The sequence below is a fragment of the Etheostoma spectabile genome, chromosome 3 (genome assembly GCF_008692095.1).
Source record: "Etheostoma spectabile isolate EspeVRDwgs_2016 chromosome 3, UIUC_Espe_1.0, whole genome shotgun sequence".
In the NCBI taxonomy this organism is placed as follows: domain Eukaryota; kingdom Metazoa; phylum Chordata; class Actinopteri; order Perciformes; family Percidae; genus Etheostoma; species Etheostoma spectabile.
Window position 1 is genome coordinate 4,166,890 of NC_045735.1, and position 12,017 is coordinate 4,178,906.

General features: G+C 42.9%; 1 protein-coding gene across 10 annotated transcripts in view; it reads right to left on the reverse strand.

The window, feature by feature from the left end:
* Positions 1-12,017, reverse strand: part of phldb1b (pleckstrin homology-like domain, family B, member 1b) — an 86,002-nt gene that overhangs the window by 14,723 nt on the left and 59,262 nt on the right. For 2 of the 10 annotated variants that reach the window (XM_032510417.1, XM_032510429.1), the window contains exons 8-19: positions 10,795-10,941; positions 10,380-10,517; positions 8,525-8,653; positions 6,302-6,457; positions 5,441-5,551; positions 5,202-5,291; positions 4,648-4,782; positions 3,923-4,045; positions 2,832-2,993; positions 1,362-1,499; positions 352-468; positions 83-185 (exon numbers count right to left, since the gene is read on the reverse strand). In XM_032510417.1, coding sequence (XP_032366308.1) covers positions 83-185; positions 352-468; positions 1,362-1,499; positions 2,832-2,993; positions 3,923-4,045; positions 4,648-4,782; positions 5,202-5,291; positions 5,441-5,551; positions 6,302-6,457; positions 8,525-8,653; positions 10,380-10,517; positions 10,795-10,941 — 1,549 coding nt within the window. Of the gene's footprint in view, positions 1-82; positions 189-351; positions 469-1,361; positions 1,500-2,831; positions 2,994-3,922; positions 4,046-4,647; positions 4,783-5,201; positions 5,292-5,440; positions 5,552-6,301; positions 6,458-8,524; positions 8,654-10,379; positions 10,518-10,794; positions 10,942-12,017 lie in introns of all 10 variants that reach the window. The other 8 variants (XM_032510423.1, XM_032510455.1, XM_032510456.1 and 5 more) reach the window with 7 other exon arrangements.

The following is a 12,017-nucleotide window of genomic DNA, read 5'->3' on the forward strand; positions in this document are numbered from 1 at the left end:
ACACACACACACACACACACAGTTCTATAGAGCAGTGCTGGTTTTTGTAAAGTGAAGCTCAGGGGTAGACCACGTCAGCTACCTTTCTGCTGCAGAGCCAGCTGTCTCTTGGTCTCAATGTCCTGCAGGGTTGCAGCCAGGTTCCTGGGCAGACTGCCAGTGCTGTTGGCCGCCAGCAGGGGACTCTGCAGACAAAATATTAGGAAAATGTCAAAAATAAATAAATACATAGGAATTGGGGTGGTTTAAATACTTATTTGTGTTTGAGGGGGGATTGTGTGGACATTCTTAAAGTGGATGGATTTCAGACTAAATTAAAAGTTGATGGCCACATCAATAAACAACCTCTACCTTTGAGCTTGAGTTGCGTCCCAGTGTTGCTGCGCCGTGATGCAGAGGGGATGCAGAGCCTGATTTAGGTTGATGAAGAGCGAGGCCTGGATCACTGTCCAGCTTAGAGCGGAACACCTGAGGGAGGAAGCGTACAAAGAGCATGATAAGGGCTGATCGCACATGTGACAGCAGATGGGGTGTTTTACAACGAAGCACAGCTAAAATCCACCATTGATGACGCAAAGCACCTGCTAGAAAACAAAAGGTTAAAGCATGATAAGCATTATGCATTGAGTGCTTCTGAACACTGACGTTGTTAAAATAAAATGCTGGAATAAATACATCAAGGTTCTATTGGCAGTAAACTTAAGAGGTTAAGGAGTTAGGCCGCAGTCCCTCCCACACACACACACACGTGGAACAACCGCCTACAGCCACACTACATGGAAAGAGACATGGGCGGTCTGCAAGTGGATTTCAACTGATATTAACTCAGTGTAACACACACACACACACACACACACAAACACCACACACACACACACACAACACACAACACACACACCCACACACACACACACACACACACAAACACACACACACCACACACACAACACACACACACACACACACACCACACACACAACACACACACACACACACACACACACACCCACACACACACACACGGAACAACACGCCTCCTTTCATTAAATAGTTTTGATCAGGCCCACTAATAGCACATGAATGCTCTCATGTACTATTGGACTATCTTTGAAATGAAGACAGCCTCTCTATACCTAATGTGACTTTTTTTTTGTCAGTTATTCATCTCAAAGCGAGGTGAACTGTATTATCTAGTATTTTTTTTTTAATTGAATTGGGAAGACATGACATGTAAAGACTTGTTTTCTATTCCTAACACAGAGATGAAGTAAGTTGAAGGTTGGCAGATGAAAAGCAGCACACACAAACAGCCGAAGAATGAGTGTGGGAAAAAAAAGGAAAAGAAACTAAAGGCCCTCTACCTGCAGCACAGGCCTGCGGCCCGACAGTGACTTGGCTGGCAGAGAAGGACAGAGCTGGCTGGAGCCAGTCATCAGCTCCTGGTACCACTGCTCTAAATCTAGCTTGGGGAGGTGAGGCCTACTAGCCTCAGACTGGTACTGGGGAGCACACAGAGGAGCGGCAAAGAGAGACAGAAGAGGAGAGAGGAAAAAGGAAACAAAGAAGAGAAGAAAATAGAAATTAGAAAGCATTCAGTAGGAAGAGGGTAGAAACGTTTGTTTTACACACCCTCAAAAGCTGTAAATTAAGTTTTTTTCAATACTTTAAATATGTTCAACATATTATTGTTGTCAGCTCCATTATGATTCATACCCTCCAGCTGCTATATCCCTATTTTACATGTCTCTATTCTAATTCTATGTTGCTGCAGCAATGACCCAGTTTCTCATAAGAACATTTAAGTTCTCATCTAATTTTTTGTTTTACTTCACTTCAGCTGTTCTTTGAGCTTAATGCATACAGTATCCCTACTGTTAACAATATCTGAAAGAACAAGATTTTGTTTTGTTTTCTTGTTGCCATTAATGCCGAGTTTTTTTTTCACACAGTTACAAGCACCCACTGTTCTGAAAAACCCATTTTAAACAGCTGATTGAGACATGCTGTTTGCTAACATGACTATCATGCACCTAATAGTCACATTAAATAGAGTTTTTTTCATTACTGCGCAACTGACAAAAGTGAGTTTATTCAAGTTAAGTTCTGACACAATCTAATTTAATGATACAGAGTATGATATCAAATGTGACGGGTTATATAAGTAAAATCTGCAGTATGACTGTGAGCCACGTCTGGTGAATTTTTGGAAACAATGGGAGTCTGTGACTTGAGGCAAACCCGCAGTACAACAGACAGCAAGAGCTCCTGACTGAGAAATACAGTAAGATCACAGGGTTGAGAATCTTCATGTGCTTCTTTAGTGACAGGAAGTAAGTCTTGTATTATCCTGTAACACTTAAAGTGATATAACTGTTATAGTGAGTATCTGTAAGTAAAAGTAACACATTTCCTCTGTTCCACCGAAACAGTTGCATGTATTCAAAAAATATTTCTGTTGTGACAAATAACATAATGCAAGCACAAATTTCAGAGGTGATACATTTATTTATCTATATTTTCAGGGCACTAGGCTGGTTTTTAGTATGTGTTCCCTATGCAAAAGTGTAATATACTCACTCCAATTTGTTGTGTGCTGTCACTGTTCATGATTCGCCCACACAAATGAAAAGTAATCAATTACTTCAAAAGTAATGAAGGAGCTACAGGAGGATAGTGAGCAGCATAAAGTATCATGATTAACTAATATGTACATACTGTATAGAAATATTGCGTAGTACAAATTTGGGAAACAGATATAGCCGATAAACAAATGCAGCCAAGAAGGAAGGACGGGAGGATGGAATGAGGGAAGGAAGGAAGGAAGCACACACCTCCACAGAAAGAGAGAGGGAGGAGCCGTGAGGAGAGGGGAGGCAGGAGAAGGCGGGGTCTACTGCTCCAGACAGCAGGGGCTGGCGAAGCGGGGAAGTAGGGGACGACTCCACCTTTGGCATCCCATACATCTGATTTAGCTGGCCCACTGTCACATACTCCTTCCCAAAGGAAACACACACGTAGAGAGGAGAAAAAGACAGTGAAGACATACACGTCAGCAAGACAGGCAGCAGAAGGGAAACATATCGGGACTTTCTGTGTGAGGGGAGGAGGGTCATAACAACACACAGCCTATGGCAACATGTTTCACACGATCAACATTAGGTTTAGACTGAAATATGACACCAACACTGGCCTCTTATCATATCACTCACCACTAACAGGTTTATTATCTAGACAAGCATACATTTCTTTACATAGATGTATCATTATCTTGGGTTCTAATTAACAGAGAAATTCAATTTTACAGTTATTAGAGCTGCAGCGGGTAGAATGCAAAACAAAACGCCAGAATTGGAAGTAGAGTAAGACCTCTTCCTGCAGCTCTCCCTCTCCTCTCTTTGTTTCACGGGTAATGCATGAGCAGAACAGCCAATAGGAACGCTTTCTCTCTGAAAGGACCTGTGATTGAGATTTTCTGAAGCCTGAATAAGGAGCCAAGAGGAAATGTGGACGTCTAGTTTTCTCTCAGAGCCCTTGAATTATAATAAGCTGAAAGATTATAACCAAATTGTTGCCATACGATTCCAAAAATAAAGTGGATAACACAGATACCAGCTTTTGTAGGACTCAAAGCTAACCTGCATTTATTAGTACAACCCTTAATAAACCCTTTGTACTGCTGATATGACGTAGATATAGATGCTAAGTGTCTCCTGTAATACTGCCTTGCAGCTAAATAGGGGTGAGTACAAGATGCCTACACCGAAGGCTCATGTAGCAGAGAGCAAGACCAACAGTAGAGTCACTTTGATTAACAACAAACCAGCAGAGGGAGCAACATAACATGGAAATGGAATGATGGAGAGAGACAGAGGAAGGAGAGTCAAGACTACAGAGGAGAGAGACAGACAGAAAGCGATGGTACCTCGCAGGGGCCAGCTAATGCAGCATCTATGGCAAACAAGCGGCCGTGAGAAGCGGGCTTGCTGTTTTCATGGAGGCCGCTGCTGCCGTACATCTTATAGACATCTGACAGCTTCATGTACTCCTGAGCACCAGCCAACAGTGGTCAGACAGGATGAGAAGCCATGAGGACAACAATGGACCGTACTTTTTATGTACAGTATATTAACACGCACATACAAGCACAGATACCATGTTAAACCTGACTGTTTGAGTGCTAGAATTACAGCTAAAAGATGCGCGGCGACAACAGATAGACACACAGAAACACACCAAGCAACAGAAAGCGCATCTTTAGCATCACATCTGGCTGACACACAGGATGTCACACACAGGCTCTTACAACAACCAGTGATGTAGTGGTTAATAAGAAGATGCAGAAATTGTGACTGCATTGTATCATTATATACTCTCCTGTTTCTTTCCTGATGTTATGTGTCTTCCACTACATCCCTGGGCTCGGAACAGAAAAAAACCCAACTGAACTGAAAGCTACTGTGCCGGCTCCTCTTTTAACATAGCTATTGTGAACTATGCAACCCCGGCCGGCACAGTAGATCGCAGATAAAATTAGAGTTGAAGTGTGACCAGGACGCTAACAGTACAATGTGTGACCTTTGGGGTGAGTTGCACGGACAACAAAGCGGGACGCAGAGGGCTTCATGCAGGGATCATTAGTCTGGTTACCTCCGTAGGGCTGCTGGGGTACAACTGACAGAGAGGGGAGGGGTGTAAGTAGGAAGGAGAGGCTCGACAGAGGGAATGCTGGGAGGAGTGGACATCCTCCAACAACAGGTCAGCCTCGCTGATACGGAGAGCTTCCTGTTTTAACAATTCAGGAATAAGTGCTTTTAATGCTTACAGAAAATGTATGGGACACAGATACTAGTTCTCGTTTCCACAAAAGAAATATAGGGGATGTGTGAAACAGATGTTCTGTCAATTGCCCTCCCTCTGTGAAAACATCAGTCCACTAATGTAGTGACCATTAAAAGATTAGTTTGCTCTACACATTAATTATCAACAACTCCACATTATAAACACGCATAACCATCAAAACATCTTTGCATTAGTCTGATTAGACCAGGTGTATTAAAAAGTTAGATTCAAATGTTTACCAACAAGTTTGCAAATGACTGAGTTAAAGAGATAAATGGGGTGTGGAATCAGCTACAGGTCATCAAAGCTCCCTTTTGTTTTAGGCCAGGAGTACTGGGTGTATATGTGGGAATTTATCTCACTTCTCTCATAGCAGAAGAGGACTTGGGGAAGCTCTTTCCACCCGTCAGGCTGTGGTATCTCTTTTCGAGGGCCGACAGCCTCTCCTTCTCCTGGAACATAAAGGCAATATGTTAGTTGTTCAAGGAGCAACTCTTTAAATCTAGCCCCAAATACCATATACCGGTAATGGTAAACTGCTCATTTTTAGATTTCTGCAATTCACTTTTTTCAATCACTATTTTTTCCTTCAAAGTAGTACCTTTTGGAGCATTTGTAGTGTGAGGGTCCGGTCTTTGGCCAGCCGCTCGCATTCCTGAGATGCCTGCAGTCCAAGCTGGTGGGCCTGGTTCTCCAGAGCAGACACCTTCTCCTAAAGAAGGCACAAATAATGAAACCTTAAATTAAGGGTGGAACGGTACATGTATTCGTATTGAATCGAAACGGTACGGGCATCTTGGCTTGTTACATGAATTTACACGGAGAATACACGGTATAAAAATAAATAAAAAATGCGTGCAAAATAATTAATGTAATGCGTAACTAATGTAATGCAGAACTAGGGACACCTAATCTGTAGCCCTGCCTTAGCTCTGAGGCTAGCCGAGCTCCGACTACATGCAGTTTTTTGTCAGGTTGACGGCCCAGTGAGTGAGTCAGAGACAGAAGCCCTGGCGACCGACAACAGTTAGAGGACCCGCCGGCCTCTTTAAGATCGCAAGTTTGGGAAAACTTCAAGACTGTATGGCTGCAGCCTGGAGCCTCCCGGCCATCTGGTCTCATGCCCTCCCGCCTGGTGCCGTCCCCGCTTCGAAAACGTCGGTCTTTGGGTCAGTTACAATAGTACAGGCAAAAGAGTGGTAGATAAGACGAGGACTGTGTTGGCACTGTTCAGCAGTTGTTGGGTATGTGTACAGTATTGTTTGGCTGCTGTCTCTCTGCCTGGTGTGAAAACTACTTTTAACTTCTAAGGCTTTTGGTATGAGCATAGTCAAACTAAATAGATACTGAATGTCTGCAGAACTATTTGCCATTGGCTGCTTCAAAAACCCATACTGTACCAACCATCATGAGGATATTCTGGTGTTAAAGACGGCCCACAGTTTGTTGGATATTTCCTCACCTTCCTCCTGGCTACACTGCTGTGGTACTCCGCTCTCTCCTGGAGCAGCTGCTGGCTGATGGTTTCTCTTTCCTCCTCCAGGCTGCTTTCTCTCTCCAGCTGCTGAAACTCCAAGTCCTCAAACTTTTTGGTTCCTGTTTCCAGTGCCTCTCCGTCCTGATGGAGGCCCACATACAACATCAGCGGTTACATCATCATAAACAGATAAACCCACTGTACACACTGTGCTCATTTTAAAGCCATCCAATATTCTCAGACTAGCGTAGCTACTGACAGTAAAGCAAAAACACCTTGACTTTTAAATTTGAAAAATAGTTTGACGTTCAAGTCAAGCACACCGTGCTCAGTCAAGCAGATGGTCATAAAGAACATGCTTCTACTGCAGCACAATGACTTGTGTGTGTGGTAATTAGATGTACTGTAATACAGAGGAGGCGAGGGATGGTCATTCATATTCTTTCATATTCATTCTTTCACTCTACTCTTCTGCTTAAACTGCTAAAGAATAAACACCTACAAGATGGGCTACTAAAACAATTGTACAAATACTACAAAATATATTATAAAATACTCATATAAAACATTACTAGCTTCAATGTAATATACTACTGTGTATTCCAGAAGTTTATCTCAGTTTTTAGCCTGTCCTTCCTGTTGTTGCTGACCAGCTTACGTGTTACAGCACTTCTGTCACAGCAGGGGGACGAATGTTTGAGTCTATATGCTCTTAAGAATCTTTGTACTTGTGAAAATAAAGTACTTGTAGAGTACCCAACATTTGTGAAGGACCCAACAGCCCGTAATGTCAATTCATTGACATGCAGTCTGAGATGACAATTACTAATTTTTGCAAGTGGTCAAAACAAGAACAAAGAAGTCAAAATGTCAAAAATTTAAGAGACGTTTGCTGCATGTTGAGACATTTTTCTACTTTGCACCTAAGATTGAGGTGTACTGAGGTACTGGGCCTCAAACCATATCTGTTCATCATAAAAATTTGCAATGTCGTTTTGAAAGTTTGCTCTCTCACTGAATGTAAGCCAAACAAATTAAGTTAGATAAAGGCTCTAGCTCTACATACAGCTTTACTGAATCACTGACTGATTGTGCACACAGAGCATCACTGTCAACAAGTAATAGCAAAAAATTCAAAGCTTACAAGAACTTTTCTAGTTGGTAAAAATGAATCATCTTTTTATCCTTCAAACAACAACATTCACTTAGATAAGAGAAGTCACAGAATAAGAGCGATGGAAGACAGAGAATGGATCTAGTCAGGGCCTATGTTAATTGATTAGTGAGCAGTTATACAAATTATGCGAGCCATGACAAATCACAGAAGAGATGAAGGTCAGATTCACACATGCAGTGCAGCACGACCATATCACAGGACGCACATTTTACCAAAATACATCACTAGCAGCTGAAGTGACGTGTGCGCCTATGTTGACCTGAGGGTTTCAGTAGCACGTAGGTGTGGTGTGGAGGAACTGTAATTCCAGCAGCTTGGGGCAACAGCATGTCTGTGAGGGGCACTGAGGGAGCTTCTCAAAAATACACTGAGTTTGTGTGTATGTGTGTGTCTGTAAAACAATATGTAGTGGGCCCCTTCTAAAGGGTTAAAGGTGCCTGTCGGTGTCATGTGCTGAGGCCTGGCACAGATAGAGATAGTGCCCCCCCCAACCTCATTGCTGCACTAACATTGCTGCACTATAACCAAATGAATACCTTAAAAAAAACAGATGTTTCTACTAGAACATGTCTACATGCTTTAACGTTCAAAAACACTACTTTCTCATACTGTCAGTCTGAAGATACTTGTATTCGCCGTCCACAGTTACAGTATATGCTTTTGCTCAGGCTATCTCACCAGCTAGCTTTCAATTGATACAGCCTTCTTGCCAGCTATCTATAGCTGTTCTCTATTACATACATTAACAAACTATGAATTACTAATGGGTCCAAATACTGCTTCTGTAAGCCTGGCCATTGCAAATTACATGCAGTTTAAAAGAAGACTTAACGCAGTGCCTGGAGGCTGGAAGAAACCTGGTTGATGCTACTCACTAAAGGTTTGTACGTAGAATGGTGACTGTGGGAAGGTTTGTGTGTGCTGATATATTGGGCCAGGTTTTGTAGTTTCAAAAGGTCAGGCTATGGCAGACTGACGTCCGTGGATGGGGTGCAGGGGAACTAGGTGCTTCTGATGGACTAACGACCCACCCTCTTGAGCTGTTCTTGTAACTGTTCCCGCAGGGACTCGGGACAGTTATGAAGCTGGTTCTCCAACTCAGCGTAGCCCTCCTGGAGGCTCTGCAGGGCCCGGCGCTCGGCCTCAACATTAGCCCTCTCCTAGAAAGACACAACACACCCACACATAGAATGGATGGACGAGAGGGAGAGAAAGAGAGAGAGAGAAACACACTGCTCAAAATCCACGCCATGCAAATAAAAAGCTGCAAGGTGTTAGCAACAGACATGTCGTGACAGATTTTAAGGGCTTGACAGGGCACAGGACACAGGTGCTGAATTGTTGGGACGTTAAAACATTCATTGGCCCTGGAGCATTTATAAACTCACTTGTAATAATCCTGAGCAATGTCTGACAGTAGTGACAATGTCTCAGTTTCTCTCCATTTAAAGTACAGAAACCTCATGTCTCTTTGGTGCTGCTCTAGGTTTAGGCTCAGGGATACCATCTTCACTTTGATGTGTAAGACTGAAAAGGTTGACAGGTCTATAAGGACTCCCAGCACTGACAGGAGTTTCGCTCAAAAGTAAAAGGCAGGGTTCTGTCTTGTGTCTTCAGAGTTGAGGTGAAGCTTTGAGCAGTTCCAAGAGACACCACTGAATCCTTTTTAAATCATAATAACAACAATCGTATTGTCAGTACTAGAACCACAGGTTCAGGGTGAATGTATCCTCTAATTTTCTATTAACATCTGGGTTTCCGCAACATTTCCATGCCAAATGTTGATCCAATTTCATGAGAGGAATTTCCACATAAGATAACATGTGTTCCTGGACATAATTAGGCACACAATTCCAATTTTATATATTGTTTATAGTATAGGAAAGGAGGTACCACAGACACATCAGATCAAAACAGCCATTCCTGGTTCACTGACTCAATTACTTATCCTCCAATAAAACAATTATGAATGACACCTTCAAATTTTGCTTGGAACTCTGTGGGACCCTCATAGGGAAGTTGGGAAAGACAGACAATACTAAGTATTTGAAAACTAAATGCCAATAGACTAAGCTAGTAAATGTGCTTTTTCTTCACATCCTTGTGTCTTTCTACAGTTAAAATGTGGTGGGTGCACGTCAAAAGAAAAAAGAACCCCCCTAAAGCCCTTACAGAGAACATGCTAGTAGTTTCCCCTGTACAGTACCGGAACAAAATATTCAAAGTCTATTCGTGCACTACAGAACCAAAGACTACAGAACCCAAACAGCCATAGAAGGGCAGGTTTCCTGGCCCACAGGGTCTGTCATGCGGACAGTGAAGAAACAGGTGAGCACAGTTGGTCAGAGATACAGTAACCATGAGTGCTGAAGGAGCAGAGAAAAGATTAGGGGTTAATGGATGTCGGTTAGTTAGCGGAGTCCAGCTGAGTAAAACACAGATGAGAGTTGACCTGAAAGCAAATCACTAAAGTGAAAACATGCAAAAGAGAATACCCAAGGAGGTAAATCCAATTCTTTATGTAGCCCTTTATATGGCTGTAATTGTCTGTACCGAGCATTCTTGCCTTGAAGAATTGACTATGTTGTACAGACAGGAATGCCGACCCATGGAAAGACACCAACAGTGACGTACCAGTAGGGATGTAAAAGACCAGAGAAGACTGTTTAGGAGACTGCAAAAGCACAGGCAGTAAGTGTGAGTGTGTGTGTGTGTGTGTGTGTGTGTGTGTGTGTGTGTGTGTGTGTGTGTGTGTTTTCTCTCTTCTCAAAGAATGTATATAACCTCAGCAAATATTTGAATCCTGTATACTTGAATATAATTGGTGGATTCAAATAAAGCATTTAACACGTGAGCTGTACTACATATACCCACTTCTCTCTGTACCTTGTCTTTCTCCCTCTGGATGGTGCTCTCCAGCTCGTCCAGCTTGTGCTGCAGCTGAGTGATGATGTCCGTTTCAGCCTCTATCTGGTCGAGCTCCGCCTGCCTCTCGCCCTGCAGCAAGGCACGCTCCATCTCGGCCTGGAAGAGTGGACCAAACAAAGTCACACAGTGTCGTAGCGGTGAGCTACGAGGCTAATACCAGCCTTCAGGCACCCACAGAGTAACGGAACCACTTAGTAATGATGCTGTGACCATGAACTGTATTCAGCTTGTTCTGCTACTGTGGAAACTCTTGTCTTTTCTATACAGAAGTCGTAGTTCTTATGAATGTAGATGTTTGATGATGTGTAGGCTGGGTGAAGGTGTAGACTGGAGTGAAATAATATTCCGTTAGTTTCCACTTTCTGTACTCCACCTCTTGCTTGGACTCCTGGAGTTGTTGCTCTAGCTCCGTAAGCCGGCTTTTAAGCTCATCAATTCGAGAGAGAACGCGAACCCGCTCGTCTTCCAGGTAACCCAGCTCCAGACGACCTGCGCTGCCTGAACTGGAAGACTCCTCGTGCTGAAAGGAGCAAGAACATAGGCGGTCAGGCTTTCAAGAAAGGAAGTGAAGCCAGGGTAAGAAGGGAGATACAGATGCATATACATATGTCCTTGGTAAAAACAGCTAGGAAACTAGCAGCTGGGTGCTTCTGTGCATTTTTTTACAAATTAAAATCATGGACAAACCACGGCATTTTGTTTTCAACAAGCATGCAGTTGTATACAATGTTTGCAATGAAAACATTCATTAACCTGGGCGTCTATCATAATGGTAAGAGGTTAAACCTGATATGATTTGAACCGACATTCAGATGCATTGGCTAATGCGTGATGACTAGTGAAAACATTCTGGTAAGTCTAAACTAGGGTGACCAGACTTCCCCGGTTTCCGGGGACAGTCCCCGGTTTTGGTGATCTGTCCCCGGAAATGTCCCTGGTTTTTACTGTGACTGACAGACCCGAAATTGGAATGAAAGAAAACATTGACCAAACGTAGGCTATAGTTGCACACCCTCCACACGCAGGCTCAAGGCGGCCAGAGCAAGCGCTGCCCAGAGCTCAGAGATGTTTTAGAATGCCGTATTTTACCATGCTAAAATTTCTGATTATTTACATGGAGTCTGGTGGGTTTAGCGAACGCAATTTTGCAGACTTTTATGTTTTAAAAAACAATCTTAAATCTTTAACAGAAAGGTTGACCTCCTTAGAAATCCTTTCCATAATGTTGTCACACACTTAGAATATTAATCTGAGTCTGTCAGTAGCAAAATGAGCACTTTTATTAACGTAAATACAAGCTGGACAATTATCCTATATTAACTTACATTGTAGCTTGTTTCTCTGCTGCCGACTGCAGCTATCTCTTTAATACTGGATCGATGTCAAATGAAAATATTTCCTCAATAGTTTTTTTTTATCTGATACTCAATGAGCTGTTGCAGAAACAAGCCTGAAGCAATAAAGCAAAAGCTGTCAGATAGATGGAGTTCAGTAAACATTCCCCTCTGAGGTGTAGGGGAGAACAGTATGAAGTAGCAGCAGTGGTGATTCTAGGATCAGACCTTTAGGCCGGCTCAGCCCCTAATGAGAACAGCT